General features: G+C 49.0%; 1 protein-coding gene across 4 annotated transcripts in view; it reads right to left on the reverse strand.

Moving 5' to 3' along the window:
* The window catches only part of St3gal3 (ST3 beta-galactoside alpha-2,3-sialyltransferase 3), a 220,358-nt gene that overhangs the window by 17,153 nt on the left and 180,888 nt on the right, over positions 1–22,317 (reverse strand). For all 4 annotated transcript variants that reach the window (XM_026777483.1, XM_005370054.3, XM_005370055.3 and 1 more), the window contains 4 exons: positions 12,919–13,013; positions 9,033–9,096; positions 8,149–8,244; positions 7,712–7,898 (listed from right to left, as the gene is read on the reverse strand). In XM_026777483.1, coding sequence (XP_026633284.1) covers positions 7,712–7,898; positions 8,149–8,244; positions 9,033–9,096; positions 12,919–13,013 — 442 coding nt within the window. The remainder of the gene's footprint in view (positions 1–7,711; positions 7,899–8,148; positions 8,245–9,032; positions 9,097–12,918; positions 13,014–22,317) is intronic.

The raw sequence follows: 22,317 nt of genomic DNA on the forward strand, positions 1-22,317 counted from the left end.
GTGGGGCAGCCATGGAGCACCGACAACCCAGGCAGGGAGCCAGAGGCTGCTCGGTTCTCATGTCCTTTATCAAGGAATCTTCTTGGAACTAGAGAAGAAAATCAAACATAGTAAAGAGGATCCTCAGGAGAGGCAAGAGATCAAGAGGGATACAAGGGTTCAGAACCAGAACAATCATCTCCTGGGGCAGTGATAGCAAGAGGAGAGATCCAGACCGAGAGCCCTGTGTTCTGGTTAAAATCGCGACTCCTCGGAAGCTACCAGCCTCAGTTTCCTTGTTTGTTCCTTTAAGTACATCAGCTGTGCTCTAACACTGCTCAGGGGCCTGGGCTCGCAATAGACAAGACCGTTCCTGCTTCCAGAGCCTGGAGAGAGGAATTCTAACAGCGCTGGGTGACGCAGGCTGAACACAGTCGTGTGAAACAGGACACACATTTTGGTATTGCCAGGATGGAACGTACGTGCTGGGGATGAGAAACTGGCAAAGACAGGGAGGCTCTGGGGAGTCAGGGTTTGAACTGGATCCTGTAGGCCTGTGGCTCTTAAGCTTGAGTTTATACCTGGGGGACTCATTCAAACAGATCACTGCCCACCTCCACGTTTCTCATTCAGAAGGTCTAAGGTGGGCCCGACCCCAAACGGCCAGATTCCGGGTGATACTGACGACGCTGATATGAGATCTCACACTTAAATGTTGGTAGCCATTAAGCAAGAGAACAAGCCAGCCATTGGGATGCTCCAGCATTGGTTCTGAAGGCACACGTGGTGAGCAGACTGGAGGAAACTTATCCAGAAGCAGAGAGCTAGGAAGCTGCTGAAATCGCCAGAGCAAGCCATCTATAGAAGGGCAGCTTGTGGATCTGGACAATGAATGACAGGATACACAGGCAAAGAGCAGAAGGAATCAAGGCTTCCAGGGGCTTTGGTCGCTGGCTTGTGAAAACCAGGGACTGTCCTTAGACGACTGCACTGCCTGCTGGTGAGTGGTCCCTTTACAGGGAGGGAGAGATGGAGTCTCTGCATTTAGAATCAGAAAGTCAGTCTAATGGAGGGGTGGGTCTGGATGCCAGGCTGGAGGGGCAGTGAAGCCAGAAGGGTTGGCTCTTCCAGCTACCTGAGACAGAAGGTAAGACAATGGACAGAGTTAAATTGTATTATTATATTTATCTATATATTCATGCAGCGCACATGCATGCGTGGAACTCAGAAATGGAACCCAGCCATGAGACACTGGTAAAGTAGCATCACAGGCCACAGCCTCACCACAGTTTGTATTAGGGGATCAGAGGAATCCTTGTGGGAGGTAGTTTTCTCTCCTCACACCACGTGGTTTCAGGGAGCAACCTCAGGTCGGCAGGTTTGGGGGCAGCGCCCTTACATGCTGATTTTGAAGGGGAGAAAGACCTGGACAAACAGGGAGATGTGAGAAGAGGCTTGGAAAAGAGGAGAGAAGGAGACAGGACAGAAGACCACCTCAGGAGATGAGGAGAGGGTCTCCTGGTTCAGGAGAAAACAGACCCTGGTCAAGACGGCTAGGGATGGTGGGAAAAGAGAACAGAGGCGGGTGCGGGTGTGGATTTTACTGTGATCTTTGAGGGAGAATGTTCCCCATAGGGGCAGGTGTTTGAATATCCGGTCCCCAGCTGGTGGAGCTGTTTGGGTAGGCTTAGGAGGCGTGGCCTTGCTGGAGGAGGGTCACTGGGGGTAAGCTTTAAGGTTTTAAAAGCCTCAAAAAATCCCTAGTATACTCTCTGCTTCCTGCTTGTGGTTAGAGGGAAGAGTTCTCAGCTTTCCTGATGCCATGGCTGCTATCTACTGTCACGATTTCCTGCCACTGTGGAACCGGAAGCTCTAGTAAGCCTTTCCTTCTATAAACTGCCACAATTATGGTGTTTCAACACAGAAGCAGGAAAGACACGTGTGGATGGAGGCTGGGAGGTTCACTGATGGTGGCCTTTATTTACCCTGCACACTGGATGGGAGATTTCTCCTAGCAACATACAGGTCCAGAAGAACTGAAGGTGGCGAGACAGAGCATTGCAAAGATTGACAACTAGGGACAGGATGCTGGCAGAGTGACATCACGAGTTACAACCGTGGTTACAGTTTCTCTCTCTATGGTGCCATTCAGTCCCTGGCACTGGACGGGCTGGAGGCAGAGAAAGGGTGTAGCAGAAGTGGCAAGTAAGCAGGATGATGATAGCAGCCCAGGCTGGGCCTGGCTTTGGTGACTGATCTGACTCTGGATGAACGGACCAATGAGTAAACAAAAAAGCTATAGTGAAAGTCACAATGACACAGCTTTGACTCACAGTTTGGTGCTACCACTAACAGCACCTGCCTCAGCCAGATACCCAACAGCTGGCTTGCAAGGCGGGCATCACTGGGGCCTGTTACGTGCAAGAACTCGGTAAACAGGGGTCTCCTAGGCGATGGCGGGACGGGATGACAGGGAGGATTCTAAGCAGGAAGGTGTGTGGTCAGGCCCATCACGGGGATTCCTGAGGCAATCAGAGGTGGGGTTTACAGCCAATTCTATCTACTACTTAACTAGTTGTGTTACCTCAACCAAGTCCTTCTTTGTTTCGGTGCCTTGGTTTTCTGGTCTCTACTTTGAGGATGGTAAGAGTACCTGTCTGACAGGGTTATAAGGAGAAATGAATCTAAGGGATTCAAGGAAGCGGAGACTGAGGAGTTTTGATGATGAGATGATGATGATGATGGTGGTGGTGTTGATGAGAAAAGGGAGAGAAGAGGCAGCAGGGCGCAGAAGACAATGATGAAGAACAGAAGCCAGCGATGAGCAGTCTGGCGCCTGAGCACTGAAACCTGCAGCAGAGCAAGCAATGCAAACCAGCATGGGGGAGGGAGGAGGAACAATGCCTGCGGCAACAGCATGGACGCCGCTGATGGCCTTGCAAAGAAAACACCTTGCCACGGGCTCCGGACAGAGGTCTGTGACCTCTTGTTCTCCAGCTGGGCCATGTGGAAGACCGCCCTGTGTCCCCCCAGAGGTAAAGGGCTACCTCATCTAGCTTCCCTCCCCTCCCCAGAGCAAAGTTCTCTCAGGTCGGAACAGAGTGGAGGCTCAAGTATAGATAACATCCAATCCCCAACCTGGGCCCTGTCCAGGGAGGCCTCATGTTTGGGACCTGACAGCCCGGTCTGCCCTGCAGAGCTCCCAGATGATTCTGTTGTCGGCTCTGCTGTTCTACAGCGGATTCCCCTCCTCTGGACCTGGCCTCGGACTCATCTTTTCCCATTACTACCTAGGCCAGACCCCACAGCCTAGACAGAAAAAGGCTTCACTTCCTAGGGCAAGGGGGCTCCTCTAACAGCACCCACCAGTGAAAAACAGCCACGAAGGAAGCTGGAGTCGAGTCTCAGCACTCTGGAAGATGAGGGGAGAAGACTGCCAACAGTTTGAGCCCCGCCAGGGCTAGTGTGAACCTTGTCTCAGGAAAACAAACACTAGGAACTGCCTGCGGCTGAGGCCTTACCGCACCTTTTGTGCTAGGTTTTGTCTCTATTTCACCTTAATTTTTAAAAACATCAGCTGAGCACGGTGATTCACGTCTACAATCCCAACACTTGGGAGGGAGAGGCAGAAGGACTGTCCTGAATTCAAGGCAAGCCTGGGCTACAAAGTGAGTTCTAGGCCAGCCTATCTAAAACAAACACAAACAAAGGCCACATCTTGAGCAAGACTGTGAGACCTGGGTTGGGCTCTGAAATTCTACCTTCCCTCCTTCCCTGGGGAAAGAATGTATCATTGTATGGTCAAGCCTGTGGTAACAGTCCAAGAGCTACCTCAGGCCTTATTCTTTCCCTTCCCTCTGCATATTGGGACCACAGTCACACTGGCCAGGTCCACACAGGGGGCTTCTCAGTAGATGTCAGCTTCCCAGTGTCATTGGGAAGATGTCAGGTAAGGAAGGGAAGGTCCCACAAGGGCTCTGTAGCCCTGGACCACTGGCATCCTGAGGCACCACTGGGAAGGCTGGCAGAAGCACAGGTGGTGGCCTGAGGGACCGAATGAGGTGTTCTGTCCTTCACACACCTTATCTTCTCCAGTCTTCATCTAGGGCCTGGATAACGACAGGCAATGGCATCTGGGACACTGGGCCTCATGTGCCGCCACATCAAAGGCTATGTGCATTTTCCTTCCAGCCTTAGACTGCGGTGAGCGGAGAATGGCCTCCTGGGGTCTCCACGCGAAGCTTCCTTTTGCTTGGCAAACCTGACTTGCTCCTAGCTCTTCCTTCCCCTTCCAGTCAGGCGGTGTCCCTCAGGAGGCCTTCCCGCCTGCCTCAGCTGCTGTAGAAGGCACCTCCGGCACTGCACAATAATTCTAGTTTGGGGACTGTGCCTCCCATTGGACTTCTGGTGTAGAACAGAACTGACTTTGTCTTTGAAGTCCTAGGGGCTGGCTCAGGGCTTGCACCTCACTAATGCCTGGCAAACAGCTTAGGGCACAGGGAGGCTGTGGTCTGCCTGTGAGAAGAGCTTTTACTAATTCGCGTCTCCATTACAGACTTATCCCTGACTGCTTCTCTCTCTCCCGGGCTCCACTCTGCCTCTTAGCCTTATTCCCCTACTCAGCACCTACCCAGCAGCGCTCTGCCGGACACATGCAGTCTGCTGGGACATTAGACATTCTCGCGGCTCCATCAAGGCTCCTGGGACCAGGGAGGAAAAGGTCTTTTGGTGACCAGTTTGGAGCTATCTGTGCCACTGTCCAATGTGTTAGAGAACCAAATGGTTACACACGGGGAAGGGCAGAGCCATCAACCATCTTCCTTTCCCACATCTTCCCTGCTCCCAGTGTTCATCAGGACACCTTGGTACCGGAAAGGTATGTATCATAAGCAACATAGCAGCAGGCAGCCAATGGTCTGAGTCTCCTACCTGCTCTAGTCCTGCCCAGCCAGCCCTGGCCCTGGTAGAGTTATCTCCTGCCAGAATTTTGAAGGTGAAACTCTAGACAGGAATAGAGCTTGCCAGCACCCAGAGGCTGAGCAGCTAGAGACATCACTGCATGAGTAGGCCAAGCCTGTGGCTGAGCCCCAGAGGGAGGACAGAGAAAGGCAACCTGGTTTATATCTACCCTACCTGGGTCTTAGGGGCCAGGGAAGTGATGTGTAGCTTAGAGATGTCCTGGGGGACAATCCTCAGGCTTGGGGGAGGGGCACTCAAGAATGGGCCTCTGGAGGTTCACCTTGTGTGGAGGTTTGAATGAGAATGACCCCTCACCCATAAACTCATAGATTTGAATGATGGTAAGGGAGCCTGCACTGTTTGAAAGGATAGAGCCAATAGCCCTCTTTTCCTGCTGTCTGCCGATCTGGATGTAGAACTCTCAGTTACTTCTCCAGCACCATGTCTGCCTGCATGCCGCCATGCCTCCCACTATGATGATAACGGACTAAACCTCTCAAACTGTAAACCAGCCCCAATTAAATGCTTTCTTGTATAAGAGTTGCCGTTGCCGGGCAGTGGTGGCACACGCCTTTAATCCCAGCACTCGGGAGGCAGAGGCAGGCGGATCTCTGTGAGTTCGAGGCCAGCCTGGTCTACAAGAGCTAGTTCCAGGACAGGAACCAAAAAAGCTACGGAGAAACCCTGTCTCGAAAAAAAAAAAAAAAAGAGTGCTGAGTTGCCGTGGCCACAGTGTCCCTTCCCAGCAAACAGAACGCTGACTACGACACTTGGGATGCTGAGAAAGGCATGGATATTGCTGGTGTTACTAGTGGAGCTATCCCTGACTGTGGTACACAGAAAGCCCAAGGGACTTCAGGAGACTTCTTGGCATTTTCCCTCTCCCCATCACACTCAAAAGGTGTCCTCCCTGACACAGGCTGGCCATGCGTGCCCAGGACAGGGCTGAGTGAGGGCCTGATCACACCTCACACACACCTGATGACATGGCCCCACACACTGTGTCAGGATCGTGGTGACCTTCTGGCTGCCAAGGCCAGGCCACCAGACCAAGGAGTGAGCTCCTCAGTCTTCCTGGGAGCGGCTCCCTCACTTCAGCTGACTCTCCTTCCCGCCTTGGGGAGACAGGAAGAGCTTTGACCACCATCCTTGATGCTCTTGGAAGCAGAGATGACCATATGCTTCTGGCTGCTGCGCCTCTCTGGTCTGCTGCTGTCTCCAAGGAATCTGGACTGCCCCACTTTCCCACACTGCCCATTAGGAAGCAGGAACTGGTTTGAGCTAATCCCAGATCATGTGTAATGACTGGGCACCATGGGGGGGGGAACCCCTATGGGATCAGGGCTCTAGCCTCTGGCTCTCCTTCCCTGAGAAAATCATGAGAACTTTGACAGGTGTCTATGGGCCAGGAGCATATGGGCCGATGAGCAGAGACCACAGACAAGGAAGGTTCACAACGGTATTCCCATTTCTGCCTCTGAAGTGCTTACCTCTTTCCTTGAGGCAAACAGAAAAGTTGTATAGACTCTGAAAAGAGAGGGATCCTCTCCCAGCCCCATTCCTCCCTAGTTGGTAGATAGGAAGCTTGCTTAAAGTCAAAGCAATTACCTGCTTCTCTGCCCTTTCCTTCCGTTTGGAGATCCGGGCTGCACCCAGTATAGCCAGCTGCCTCACTCAGCCTGGCTCTGAGACAGGCTCCCTTCCCCACTGCCCCACCTACCTGAGCTTCTGTACCTCACTTCTGTTTCTCTCTTGCTTGCTACCTACTTGACACTGCCTGCACTTGGCCTTGCTTGGAAGGGGCTGTGGAGTCAAACCAAATTGCACTGAGACCCTCACGGGCAGGCTAAGCTGTTCTTACCCCTAACTTCTAAATTGAAAGGAGCAGCTCCTTACTGAAGTCAGAGGGCAATCTGTCAACAGTCTCCAGGAAGAGGCTTGGGTCCTGGGAGATGAACAGCCTAAGCCTGTGCATCCCTCCCCGGGTGGCAGATGATGACCGGAAGGGAGGAGACAAGGGTCGGGGGTAGGAGACAGACTCAGACAAGTTGGCAGGTGTCCCCACAGCCCAGAACTGGGAAACAGAGGTCTAGGAGGGGCCCTAGTAGGTGGTCTACTAAAGGGCAATCTGACCCTACCCTACCATAGACACTCCCTGAATACACGGGCCCAGATCCTGGCCACCTTCGAGCAGTTAGCACAGACTCTGATCAGACCCACGGAGGAGAACCAGACTTGGCGGCAGGCTGGAGACCAACCTACAGGCTAGCAGTGAAAATACAAGGTAGAAAATGGTCTGGATTCATGAGTGTGGGAGCTGGCACCCTTGAACTGAGGTTCACTGTCCCTGCAGAATGGTCCTGGGGTCCTAGAAGGCTTTCTTTCCCTGTTGAGAAGGAGGTAAGCCCTAAGAGCAAGCAGGATGGCCTCATGGAAGGGAAGTGGGGCCAAGGAGGCAACTGCAGACCAGGTAGGAACCTTAGAAGGCTGGGAGTCACACAGGGGCTGGCCCATAGGGCCCAGAGGTTTGCTTCTATGGGATCTGAGACAGCATCAGCCCCTCCCTGGCTGTCTAGAGGCAGGTAGCAGAGAGCAGGAGCTCACTAGGCACCCTGCCATTGAGTGGCCTCTGTCCCATGGTGAATTTGTTGTCAAAAGCTTTGGGTCATTTTGAAGTTTCCTCTTTGTTCTTTGTGGGGTCCAGTGGGAGGGACTGCGTGGGAGACTGGGAGGCTGGGGGCAGAAGACGGGGAGTTTGTAGTCGGGAGCTCACCACTCTCTCCTTGTAGACGATGTACTTCAGCCACTTGAAGTCCTGCCATTTGAAGCCAGCAAGGACAAAGAGAGAGTCTCGTTCATACTGCTCAGGCCGCTGCATGGCACCCTCAGGGTAGGTGATGCGCAGGGTGGTCTTGCTGCCCACGTCCCTCTCAAAGCCCTTCACAGGTGCTGAGTTCAGTCTGCAAAGAGCCAGAGCAGTCAGAGCTGGCCTTGGGCCTGTGTTTGGGGGGGTACCCCAAACCCCAAGCACCCCAGGTACAGAGTAGGGATATCCAGGTCACCTACTCGTTCGTTCATTTAAAACCCGCCAACCCAGCAGCGTTCTTGAGGCTTCTGGGTGATCAGATGGTCAGACAGTTCTCAGTGCACAGGGCTCAGGATTTGGTTCACAACATGCATGTGCCCAGGGTGTTGTTCAGGGGAGCTCACCTGACCACAATGTCGTAGTCGTCAATCCGTGACCCCAGAGACTTGTTGGCAAGGACCCCTCCATTGCCTACAATGATGCAGCGGCGGCAGTGGAGGCTGAGGGGAGAGAGCAGAGGCCTGTGAGGGTGGCACCCCAGCTTTGCTTCCCTTTGTCTCTTGGCCCTCAGTTCTACTGTGACTTTGGCCAGATCCACGCAGCACTTCTGGAAGGAGGCCAGTGCCGTACCTCAGAAAGCTGGACCCTGGGACACTTGACAGGGCTGGTGCCTGACACTTCTAAGAAAAACGTGGCAGAGGCATGAGGACTGGCTCGTTAAGCAAGGAGGGAGCTCTGCAAAGACCGTGTTCTGGGCAGAGAGGTTCCCTATGGGTTAATGAGACTTGGTGGCCTTAGAGGAGAGGGGACAGTGAGGGAAGCTTGAGGATCTCTCAGAAGAGGGAGACGAAGAGGGAAATGAAACGGGGCGCCTCAGGACTTAAGACTGGGCTTAGCTTCAATTCAAGCCTCTAGACTCCGGTGGCCGTTGACAGTCTTGCTCACTTGGCCTCTTGTCTCTACCCTGATCTGAGGCTTTCCCCTCCAGGGTCTACGGGCTTCAGAGCTGTCATTACCTCAGTCTTAAGATCTGTTCCCTGCTGCATGCCTTTATCAACACCCCCATCATCTTCAGTTCTTAGTCCCAAACCACTGAGGTCTGAGCACGGAGGAGCCTTGCAGAGTGATGGACTCGGCAGATAGACATCCAGAGAGCTGTCCTATTTACACTCTACCCAGTGTGTGCATGGGGAGGCATGGCGGAGAACCTGTCCAGTCCAGCACAGGTCAGCTAGGCCACAGCACTTTCACCCAGGCCAGAGAGCCTGCGGGAAGGGGGTGGGCTCACCTGTCCAAGGCAGGGGTCAGGCGGTACTCTTTGGTGACTGACAAGATGGCTTTGATCAGATTGTCTGTGGACAGAGGAGGAAGGTTACCGTTAGCGGGTCACTTAAATTCCCAGAAAATATCTGTTAGCAATCTTCCTGGAGGGCCCAGGACTGGGGATAGAGCTGAGGTGGAGGTGGGTAGAGGGAGCTGCAGAAACAAGGCTGGGCCAGACCACTGCTTTGATGTTTCCCTTGATGGAGATGGAAGTTGGGAAGAAGGCAAATCTAGCTCTGCTGGGAGTCAGACTCTCATCCCAGCTTGTGCCTTCTTCCCATGATCCTTCACCTTCCTCAGAGACTCATCTGTTTTCCCCATAGCTAGACTCTAGGACATGTTAGCCCTGGGCCAAGGCCTTGTTTGGAATGGGAGTCTCTAGTCAGAGACGGATCACTGAAGATCCATGTGTCTCATGGAGCAGTGTCCAGGGAACAAATCAGACAACCAATGGCTGGAGAGTTCACTCTGGTAGATCATACAGCCCTTCTCACGTTCCCCCACTCTGTACCGCCCATCCTGATCCTGTTCTTTGCCAGGCTGCCTCTTCTTCCTCACCCATCACACCCTGCAGTGAGGCATCTGCCTGTCAGGACTCCACAAATTACTCTCAGCCAGGATCCCCAGACTTCTGCTCTCTGAGCCTGAACCACTATCCAGATCTCATCTTCACTGGGCATGATGGCACACGCCTTTAATCCTAGCACTTGGGAGGCAGAGGCAGGCAGATCTTTATGAGTTTGAGACCAGCCTGGTCTACAAAGCGAGTTCCAGGATAGCCAGGGCTACACAGAAAAACCAAGTCTCAAAAAACAAAACAAAAACAGAACCAGATCTCATCTTGTTGACCTTTAGATGACCACTCTTCTTTAAACTCTGGTGCAGTAAGAACTTTATACTATAATGGGAAAGAAGTGGTTGGCTCCATCAGATTCTGGTTCCGCTGCATAAGACCCTGTGACCTGCCACAAATGGTTGTCTTCCTTTGGGCTCTTGTTTCCTTCCTCTAAAATACAATGGCAATCCCTACTTGGCTGAGTTGTTGGGTAGATGTAACATATATAAAGGTCTATAGACGAGCAGTTTGGTATTGCCACGGAAGAAGACATCTTTGTAATAAAATAAGGGCCAGTGCGTCCAGACAGGACCCTGTGGCTAGCCTCCAAGGGCATAGCACTGAAACGTTCACACAGGGAGGCATGCGTGAGAATCTTCACCGCAGAACTGCTTGCCACTGCAAAATGCTAGAGGCAGCTGAAATAGCCACCAAAGGAAAGTTACATGTGAAACACGGACTACTATGCAGCGGTAAAACAACAACAACAACAAAACACACAAAAAAACCAATGACGTATAGCTATATGTACCATACAGATAAAGCTAAAATACATGCAAAATATCATTTTAAAGAATGTACACATATACACACATATATGATACATGAAAATCACAAACACACACAGATCCATACAACTTTTTTATTTATTTATTTATTTTTTTTTTGAGACAAGGTCTAAAGTCCTGTGCTGGCCTGAAACTCAAGGAAATCAACCTGCCTCCCCCTACCCTCACCCTAGTACTGGGATTTAGGGTATTCATCACCAGGCCCCATAAACAAAAACTGATTTATGTTTAACAGATACGTAAATATGTAGCAAAAATAAAAATCCAGGCAAAGAAACACTAAACATCAACATCGAAACAGGGATAGTGGCGCTGGGGAGGGGCGGTGGGCGGGAGAGCAACCGGAAGCTCTCTCCAGCTTCGGCTTTTTCTTTTTCTACAGGTAGGTGTTTTGTCTTCATGCATGTCTGTACACCCCCTGTGTGTCTGTTCCCCATGGAGGCCAGAATAGGGCATGGGAAGCCGTGGGACTGGAGTTACAGACAGCTGTGGGCTGGCATGTGGGTGCTGGGAATTGAACCTGGGTCCTCTGGAAGAGCAGCCAGTGCTCTTAACCATGGAGCCATCTCTACAGCGCCAGTATACTTTATTTTATAAAACAGGAAGAAAGAGCATGCTGCCTATTATATTATTTTACTTATTTTATTAATTTTGAGTCAGGGTCTCATGAATCCAGCTGCAACCTTGATTTGTAGCTGAAAGTGAACTTGAATTTGTGATCCTGCTGTCCTAGGTCTGCAAGCATGAGCAGCTATGCGTAGTTTTATGTGGTAAAAAGGGGGTAAACTGGGATGGTGGCACACATACTTTTCATCCCATCTGTAAGTTCTTGGCCAGCTAAGGCTACATGGTGAGACTGTGTCTCAAACACACACACGCACACACGCATGCACGCACGCACGCACAACTTGGGCAACAGCAAGAGGTCACATGAATGACTGGAAAGCAACCTTTCCGTCCCACAGAGGAGGGACTGGGGAACTGGACATGGGCAGGTTCTCCACAAGCTCCATGGGAGTGGGCTGAGGAGCAAATCTTCAATGAAGTTCTACACTAAGTGCCTCCAGATGAACGTTAAAGTAGGGGGGCCTCTCATTCTCTTCTTGTCTCACCTCCAAATTTACCTCCAAGGAAGAGCTAGCCACTATTAGTTGGTCAAGGACAAGGACAAAGATGGGGCTTTGCTTTCTGTGATGGGACCTTTTACAGAAGGGCACAGCGGAGGAGCAGCTCTCTTCTCGTTGGCTGGGGACTCTAGCGGCCTTCGCTGGCCTTTGGAGCTACACAATCAGTCCTGAGTGAGGATTCAGGAGGAAGGAGTCGTCTGCCCGGATACAAGCACCGAGGAAGAGGGTCTTCACACGGCTTAAACTAACCCATTGGATGTGCCTATCGGAGGCTTGAGGTCAGAGCCTCAGTTCAATAGCATTTTTGCTGGCTTTTCTTTTCTTTCCAGGCAGTACTGGGCTAGCAGAGAAAGGGTTACATCTCCTGGCCAAACGGTAGCACCCTTTAACAGCCCTTTTCATAACTGACCAAAAGCTTATACCACTGCACGGTTTCTCTCTAGCGACAGGGAGACCAAAGCACAATCACAGTCAGAGGGAAGTGTAGGGATCCACACCCTACCTGATCCTCCCACTAAGCCATGGAACAGTCAGGCACTCAACAAAGAAGCAGGGCTGTGTGGAGGGAGTCCCTAAGGTGAAGGGAGACTGAACAGAGAGAGAAAGGTTAGCCTGGGACAGAGAGAGGCTAAGTCACTGGGCGGGGATGACAGGAGCCCAGTGGGGGTTATGATAGTGCCATCTGTCTGTCATTTCCAGGAACCTTCCATGTAGCCGCAGCACTATGACAATGTCTCTAGCGTATCTCTTCTGCAATCTCATGGCACCAGATCTGGTCTTGCTCTAGGCACCTGCTCCTTCATTAGACGGGAGCGAGACCAAAGGGACTGTACACATCACTGTAGCAGACCCAGCTCTGGCCAGTGCAGAACAATCTCCAGCAGGGAACTGTTTTGGTTTTCCGAGACCAAGTCTCGTTATGTAGTCCTGGCTTGGAACTCAATCTATAGACCAGGCAAGCTTCAAACTCAGAGATTGGCCTGCCTCTGCTTCTGTGATTGAAGGTATGCACTGCACCACAGTCTCAGTCTCTCTGTCTCTCTCTCTCACACACACATACATGCTTATTTGTATGTGTACACATGTGTACACTCACTTACAAATGGGTACCATGGAGTCAGAGAACAATTTATCATGATTGGTTCTCCCTTCCACCATGTGGATCCCAGACATTGGACTTACTGGGCAGCCAATGCCTTCACCCACTGAGCCATCTCAGCAGCCCCAGTGTAGAACTTCTGAAGATACAGCCCTGTCTTGAAGGATAGGGAAATGGCGTGGGAAAATGGAGTGTTTAATGTTTAAGGGTTCCCAACATACCTTGACCTTTGATTCCAAAAGGTGGCACGAACTCCCGGATCCGAGCCCACTTGCGAAAGGAGTCATCCAGAAACATGGGTGCTGGCTTGGAGAACCTGGAATACAGAAAAAAAAAAAAATAGCAATAGGTTACAGTGCTGGTTGACTCTCAGGACACAGCCTTGGTGATGGGAAGCCACCCTCCACATTCCAGTACGCCCGCCCGCCCTCCCTCCCCAGCCTTTTAACTGGGTAGCTGCTGATTTTATTGAGTAGAACTTGAGTCTGAGAGAGAAGGCCTGGTTAGTCTTTATTTGGCTGTGGGAGCGGCCGGACAAGCTCTGCTCAGCGAGGATTAATGGCTGAGCACTGGAAGCGCTCTGGAAGGTTATCCAGGCATCCATCTCCACTCGCTGCCCGCTCTGTTCCTCCAATCTGGGAACATGGGGATAAGACGGTGCCAGCGGAGCACGAAAGTATCCAAAGATCCAGCCGGTACGGGGAGACAGAATGCTGGAGAGGATTCTGGGAGTCAGACCACCCAGGGCGAGGAGGACGGCGAATTCACAGTGTCACAGCGAAGTGGGAAAAGCGTGGAAGAGAGAATTCTGCTAGAAAAGAGAAAGAAAGGGCAGAGTTCCTGAGCTTCGGGTGCAGGGCTGAGAGGAGAGGTCAGACCAGCTAGAACTGGGGTGTACTTGCGGGCGGACCCTAAGTCCCTATGGAGGTGCGGGAGCGACTAGTAAGAGTTTAAGGGGGTTCACTTGTACCCACAGGAAAGATGGAGGGAAAGGAGAAAGACAGAGGGGAGGGGAGAGAGGGAAAGGAGAAGGGAAGGAGAAGAGATGCTGAGTTGGGAGGAGGGAATGGCAAAATATTCCTCTTCTCGGGCATGGCAGGCTGGAGGGTTGGGGATGGATGTACAGGTCACCAGAACTGTAATGGGAAGGCAGCGGACATAGGAGAAATCGAGCTCTTTGGAAATGCCTAGAGGACACTTGGCGTGGAAGCGAGTGCCCTGGGTTGAGACCCTGTGCAGGCTGCCAGTCTCTTGGAGGCGGCCAGCACACTGTGCTGGGCATCCGGCTGTGGGCCCTCCTGATCAAGAGTGATCACGTGAGGCCTGGGCCCCAGTGACTTTGCACCTTTGCCTCTGACTCAACCCCAGTTATCTCAGTGCATAGTGCGAGGCTGTAGGAAAGCACCCCACCCCCGAACTCCTCTCCCCACTACCGCCCAGAAGCTAGACCATTCCCTCCTCACATACCTTAAGCATCTATTTCTCAGCCCCATCGTCACTAACTCCATTCCCCCATCATCCCAGGAGGACTAGGCTAAACAATCCCTCAGAGGCCGAATGTCAGAGACACCAGCATGAACTTGAGAGGAATGGGAGACAGTTATGCTCTTTCTCCGTGGTTATAAAGATGGCCACACTCATGGCCAGGACAGTCTGAGGCTAACACTCTCCTTCAGACTTGTGGGTTCCAGTAGTAGAGTCAGCACACTTTCCTTTGTTCAACTTCTCACGTATAAAATTCAAATAAATTGATAGCACATTTGCGGCCTTACTGGAGGAGAGCACTGTGGCCAAGGTCTATGAGAAACAGCAATGGGAACCAGGTCTCTGGATGCACACGCATGGAGAACTGCCCTCTCTGTCTCACAACAGGCCTTACGGAAGGTTTGTAATGTCCCAGAGTCAAGCTTGGATGGGATTTTATCTACTTCCCAGTATGTATGGGATGTCATATGCTAATAAATTCTCAGATTTGGTCTAGTGACCTACATGTATTTCCCCCCCTTCTCTTCCTTTTCCCTTTTGTACCCCAGATCATTAGAAGGTTCTTATAATTTCTACTCTTAAGAACACCAGTTTTGGGGGCTTCAGCCTTCAGAGAAGGCTTAATGGCTATGAGCTTGTTGCTTTTCCAGAGGACCCAAATTCAGTTTCCAGCATCCATACCAGGTGGCTCACAGCCACCTATAACCCCAGCTCCAGGGCATCTCATGCCCTCTCCTGGCCATCACTGGCACCCCACATATCTCATGCCCTCTCCTGGCCATCACTGGCACCCCACATGCATGACATGCACACATACAAATAAAAATAATATCTTTTTAAGAAAAGATAGGTTCCCACTTGTGTAGCCCTGACTGGCCTTGATTTTTAGAGCCCTCCGCCTCCCAAGTGCTGGGATTAAGGCGTGCACCACACACCTAACAAGACCCTAGCTTAGTTTTTAAAACCACTGTTTACTTTTGCATCTCATTTTGCCTATGAATGCTGTAGATTAGTAATGAAGGAGTAGCTTTGTGTGTGGGGGTGTGTGTACACAAACACATGCATACATCTTGGGGTCAGAGGTTGACACTGGGTGTCCTCCTCCATAGCTCTCCACCCATGAAGCTGGAGATACCGGCTAGGCAGTGAGCCCCAGGGATCCAAGCATCTGCTTTCCCAGTTCAGGGATGACGAACAGGCACAATGGGAGGACAGTCACAATGGGAGGACAGTCACAATGGGAGGACAGTCACAATGGGATACAGGCACAAAGGGATACAGGCACAATGGGATATAGGCACAAAGGGATACAGGCACAATGGGATGATAGGCACAAAGGGATACAGGCACAATAGGAGGACAGTCAGGAGGAGAGGCACCATGGGAGGACAGTCAGGATGGGAGGACAGTCACAATGGGATGACAGACATGCTGTTTCAGCTTTTTTATGTGTGTGCAGGGGAACACAAGGTCAGATACTCAGACTTGCACAAGTACTTTACCAACTGACCCATCTCCTCAGCCTCTCATTCTCTCAGAATGGCTTTTCTGTGGGACCTGTACTATGTGCTAATTTTGGGAAACATGTAGGCAAGCACACATGCACCCCAATCCTGCACCACAAACAGTTATCCCCTTTGGCACATATCAAAACTGATGCCCCCTTGCACCTATGATTTTGTAGACTGTTTTCTCCTAATTCACAGGGACCGGGTCCAACAACAAAACCTGGAAGCTGTTGATCATGTGACCCATTTCAGTCCCTAAAAGTGAAATGGAAAAGAAGGCGCAAATGAAAAGGTGACCAAGAAAAGCTTGCCAAATTAATAAAGAGTCAAAAAAAGTTCACAGGTCAGACTGTGGAAAATGCATTAAATGGACCAGATAAGGCCTCATAAAAGCCGTCCCTCTGGAGCACGTGACCCACTCCTTCCTACTTTATGATGCTTCCAAACGCTTGACACTCCGCCTCATTCTTTTATTGGGCCTCCGTATTTTAGAAGCTTGCTCTGTAGCCTCTTTTTATATCGCTTCAAAGAATGAGCCAGCTTCGTCTAGTGTTTCTGCTGCTGGGTGGCTGCAGCCCTCCTCAAACAGTGCCGCTCCTCTTACAGTGTATACTCTTAAACTTTCCCCTTGCTATGCTGTGGGTGCAAACCTTGACTTGGCAGTCATCAACCATCTCCTTTTATTCTGTTTTAGTCTGAAAACCCCCAGAAACGATGCCATTTCATCATAAAATAGTCCACCTTAATTTCCTTCCCACATATGTAAGTTGGTTAAGGCAGTGCATTATACAGGCTTCACTGGTCTTGAATTCCTTTTTAAAAACCTATTTATTTAGTTAGTTATGAATCTTATGTATATGGATATTTTGTCTGCACACCAGAAGAGGGCATCCTGATCTCACTGGACCACAGTTATAGATGGTTGTGAGCCACCGTGTGGGTACTAGGAGTTGAACCCAGGACCTCTAGAAGTTAGCTGCTGCTCCTAACTTGAATTCTTGATCCTTTATCCTCCATTTCCCAAAAGCATCAGTACCCTTACTATACCAGCATTAATTAAAAGAATTATTCGCTGGGTGTGGTGACGCATGTATCCCAGCACTCAGGAAGCAGAGTAGGAAGCCAGCCTGGTCTACAGAGTGAGTTCCAGTACAGCCAAAGATACACAGAGAAACCCTGTCTCAAACAAACAAACAGAAAAAAAATGTTTACTTTTTTGAGACAGGGTTTCTCTGTGTAACAGTTCTAGCTGTCCTGAAACTTACTTTGCAGATCAAGCTGGCCTTGAACTCATGGATCTGCCTGCCTCTGCCTCCTGAGTGCTGGGGTTCCAGGTGGGCATCTACATGCCCGCTGTAGATAATTGGTTTGTTCAGACTGGGATGGAAGCACAGTCCACACCCTGTGCTGATCTCTTGATCTCTTAAATTCATAGTTTGCCCCTTTCTCCCCACCTCCACTTCTATTTGTGGTGAAGGAGAATGTATTGTTTGTCATATAAACATATATTTTCCTTATAGGACATACAATATGTCCTACAGACATATTCTTTTCCTAATTGCATCCTGATATTGTTAGGCATGTTTCGTTGTCATCTGCAATTAGAGCTGGAGGCTTCATCATGCAGGTTCTGTCCTCTAGGATGAGGACCCCTGGGACACACAGATGCTCCCGGTGGCGTTGAGAGCTGGCCCAGGTTTGCACCCAGTGCCTTTGGCAGTCTGGGTCAGTGCCTAGACCTGCTCCTTCTTTCGATGCTGGGACATACAGCTTTTCATGAACATCTCTCAGCACTCATCAACTCTTTGGTCATCCCCAGGAATGGGACATACAGGAAAGGCAGAGAAAATGCCTGATTTTCTCCTTCATTTACCAATTTTCAGGGCAATGAGATGGCCCTTTAGTGCTTTTCAGAGCTGGTGAATGAGATTATTTCCCTCTTTAAATTATTTTTATTATATTTTATAATGCCAATTCACTGTAATTATTACTCTCTTGGATGTTCAGAACCAGCCGTCTTTGGCCCCTAGAGCCTTTTTCCGATTTGGCTCCTTAACTGTTGGGTACACCTTTTCCCGAGTGGCTGAGTGTGCTCTGAAAAAGACCTGGCTCTCTCACGTGAAAAGATGCCCCAGATTTATTCAGTCCATTTCTGGGCTCCACCTGGACTCTGTCATTTGCCCAGTGCTAGAAATGATTCAGAGAGACCCCACTGCAATGCCAGGATGCGCCTGTGCCCGCAGGCTGCCCACCGTCCCCAGGCCTTTTTAGGTGGACCAAACTAGGAAACAGATTTTCAAACAACAACAACAAAAAATAACTTTTACTGATATTCTCAATTCAAATTTAGGTTTACAAGAAAATGTTCTTCCCTTCCACTTCAATGATTTTACTTACATACAACTCGCAGAACACAAAACTCATTTTTATTGCCCTCATTTGATTTTATACTGTGCTTCTCTTATTAATTTCCTTTTGAGATGGGATCTCAATATGTAGTCCAGGCATGGACTGCAATATATATATATATACACACACACATACACATATACATGCACATACACATACACATGCTTTTTTGAGACAGGGTTTCACTATACAGCTCTGAACTTACTATGCAGTCCTGAAACTCACTCTATAAACCAGATTGGCCTCAGGCTCACAGAGATCCACCTGCCTCTGCCTCCTGAGTGCTGGGATTAAAGGCGTGTGTCACCACTGTCTGGCCTGGCTCTTTTTTTTTTAACTAAAAAAAGTATTTTTAGTTTTAATTACATGTATGCTTGTGTGTCTCTGTGTGGGTATATACATGTGAGTGCAGGAAGCCAGAGTGCTGGATCCCCTAGACCTGGAGTTACAGGTGACTGTGAGCCACTCAATGTGGGAGCTGGAATCTGAACTCAGGTCTTCTTCAAGAGTGATGAGCCATCTCTCCAGCCCATGCCTCTTTGCTGTTAAGTCAGCTCCTTTCTAGGAACATCAACACCCTGAGTTGCTTTATCCTAACACACACACACACACACACACACACACACACACACACACACACACACACATTTTCAGAACAGTACCAGCATCATTACTCATGCTAAATTAAAAATAAATTAGATTACATTCATTTAATTATTGCATATGTTTCAGAGGACAACTTGTGGAAGTCAACTCTCTCCTTCCACCATGTGTGTCCTGGGGATTGAGCTCAGTCTGCAGTTGGCCGCAAGCACCTTCACCTATTGAGCCGCTTCTCTGGCCCTACTCACTCTAAGACTCGATCTAACCCTAGAAACAACTTCAGCTTCCCTTGGCGATGTTCCTTGCCTTTAGGGAAAGCTGAATCTAGCACGGCAAGTGCAGAAGATGGCTTTGCTTTGCCACTTGAAATTACTAGGAGCTGAATTCCTGAGTTCGGTTTTCGTTCTCCTTTTGTTTTATTGGGATTCCATTCCCCCATTTCAGTTGACTTTTTATCTTTTGATATCATAAAACTTTATATAGTTCCCAAATTAAATACATAAAACAAAACATTCAGAGAAGCCAGCTTTCCCCTGTGCCCGTTTCTGATCATCACTTCTGTCCCCTCAGGGTTGTTTCCTCCTTCCTCCTCCTCCTCTTTATTCCTTTTCCTTCTCCATCTTCCTCCCCTTCCCTTCCTCCTCCTTCAAACTTGCAAGTCTCTTGCCTCAGCTTCTTAAATAAGGTAACACAGTATACACATTTGGACTATTGATTTGTTTGTTTGTTTGCTTTTTGTTTGTCAAGAAAGGGCTTCTCTGTGTAGCCTTGGCTGTCCTGGAACTCTCAGATATTTTCCTGACTCTGCCTCCAGAGTGCTGGAATTAAAGGTGCCAACCCTGACTATTGTTTTTTTTTTTTTAAATAAAATAAATAGTATATTCCGGTATCATAACATATGCTGGACAATACTCCTTGAAGTTATGTACCATGTATAATGCAGTCAGTCTCTTTGTTTCTGGTGTTTTATGAAACACATTCCGACAACAGTGGCTATCAATAGCTTCATACTTTTTTTTTTCTTTTCTTTTAGAGACTTCATCTTACTGTATCCAGGCTAGTTTGTGACTCTCCTGTTTCTGACTCCTGGGTGTTGAGATTACAGGGGTTTGCCAGCACACCTGGTCCCATATGTCTTTTCTGTTTGCCAATAAAGGGATCCCAGGCGTGTGTCTGCTGAATCAAAAGCAAACTGTGTCTGTGTCCTGCTGCTCCAAATTGCCAAATTGTCCTCCACAGAGACACCCACTGGCAATATATAAAGTTCCACTCCCCAAACTGTTGTACCGAAAGAGGACATTGTTAAAACTTTGGTTTTGCCACTCCGATACAAAGAAACGGTATCTCACTGTCATTGTATTTATTATCTACTTTGGGGTTTTTTACAATTTTACTACTTTATGTGTCCCAGTGTTTGCTTGCATGTATGTTTATGCACCACATGTATGCTTGATGCTCACAGAGGCCAGAATATGGTGTTGGGTCCCTTGGGAACGCAGTTACAGATGGTTGTGAGCTGCCATGTGGGTGCTGGGAAGAACCTGGGTCCTCTGGAAGAACAGCCAGCGCTCTTAACCACTGATCAATCTTTCTAGTCCCCAATTCATTCATTCATTCATTCATTCATTCATTTATTTTTGACATCAAATTTTGCTATGTAGTTTACTGGACTCATTATATAGCCCAGTCTGGCCATGTACTCATGAGTCTTCCTGCCTCATGAATGCCGGGATTACAGATACATGCCACCACACCTGGCCCCTCATTGTCATTTTAGCCTTACTTTCTCCTCCTTTTCAATTAAAATATTAATTTATGTATTAACGTATTTATTTATTATTCTGCGTGCGCCCATGCATCATGTGCACCTGTGTAGAATCCAAGAAACAGCTGTGATGTGTGTTCTCTGCTTCCACCTTCATACGGGTTCTGAGGCTGGAACTCAGGTTGCCAAGTTTGCTGACGAGAACCTTCACCCCTGAACCATGACTTCTTCTTCCGCCTCCTCCTTTTTTTGAGACAGAGTTTCTCTGTGTAACAGCTTTGGCTATCCTGAAACTCGCTTTGTAGACCAGGCTGGCCTTGAACTCATGGAGATCTGCCTACCTCTGCCTCCCAAGTGCTGGAATTAAAGGTGTGCACGTGCTCAGCTAGGCACGACTTTTAAATTTAGCCTCTAGGGTGCTGGGATTACAGTTCTAAACCGCCCCGCCCAGTTGCATGTTGTTATGAATGAGCTGGCTCATGATTTCATATGTGAAAAGGTCATTTGTGGTTTTCTGTGAACTTTGTTTAAACCTCTTGGTGTTTCTACAGGCATTAGTCTTTTCCTTTTTTTTAAGTCATGAAGCTTTTTACATATTAAATATATAAACCCTCTGAGATAAAATTACATTTCCTCCAGTTCATTTGTTTACTTGGCTTGTGGCATTTTCCTTGCTTTCTTTTCTCCTTTTTTATTTGCTAGTTGCTTTTTTTTTTCAAACACATGCAGTCAAGAGTCTGTCAACCCTTTTATTGCTTCTGAATTTTTTAAAAAATATATTATAATGTATACGATGTTCTGCCTGCAAAATAGAAGATGGCGCCAGATCTCATTACAGATGGTTGTGAGCCATCATGTGGTTGCTGGGAATTGAATTCAGGGCCTCCAGAAGAGCAGTCAGTGCTCTTAACCTCTGAGCCATCACTCCAGTTCTGCTTCTGGATTTTGGGTCTTAGGACTGTCTTCCTCATTCCTAGTGATAGGGAAACCTTGCTATGATTCTTTCTACACTTTGTTATTCCTTTTCACATTTAAAAGCGATCCATCTTGGTTGGTGTAAAGAGTGGATCCAGTCTATCCATTTCCAAGTCTCTCAACAGATTCTGTCTTTTTTAGGACTATGCTGTGGCTCTTCATTCTTTCTTAGGTGCTGCATATGTATGTGTCTGTGTATGTCCATGTATGTGTGCACATGCTCATCCTGCATATGTATGTGTCTGTGTATGTCCATGTATGTGTGCACACGCTCATCCTGCATATGTATGTGTCTGTGTATGTCCATGTATGTGTGCACACGCTCATCCTGGTTTCCCCTTTCTGTACCACTGACTTTAGCTGTACAGATTCAAGAACAGCACACAGTGATCCCTCAATTCAACTTTTGCTAGCTCAGTCTCCAGTCTTCTTTCCTTAGCCTTGCATGGGCTCTCCTGGTTAGAGTATCAGAATGGGAACAGGACGTGGGACACTTTACATTGTTGTGTGTTCTCCCATAGAACTCCCAGAAGAGAAGGTGGATGCTGGAAGTTACAGTAATCACAGCCAACACTCGAATGTTCATATCATCACCACTAACAACAACAATACCACCACCACCACCACCAATACTACCACCACCACCACCACCACCACCACCAACAACAACATCAACAGTACCACCAAACATCAACACCAATAATACTACCACCACCAACAATACCACCACTACCACCACCACCAACAGTACCACCAACAGTACTACCAACCATCATCACCAATAATACTACCACCAATACCACCACCACCAACAACAATAACACTAACACCAACAGTACCACCAACCATCATCACCAATAATACTACCACCACCA

The sequence above is a fragment of the Microtus ochrogaster genome, unplaced genomic scaffold, assembly GCF_000317375.1.
Source record: "Microtus ochrogaster isolate Prairie Vole_2 unplaced genomic scaffold, MicOch1.0 UNK69, whole genome shotgun sequence".
NCBI classification, from domain to species: Eukaryota; Metazoa; Chordata; class Mammalia; order Rodentia; family Cricetidae; genus Microtus; species Microtus ochrogaster.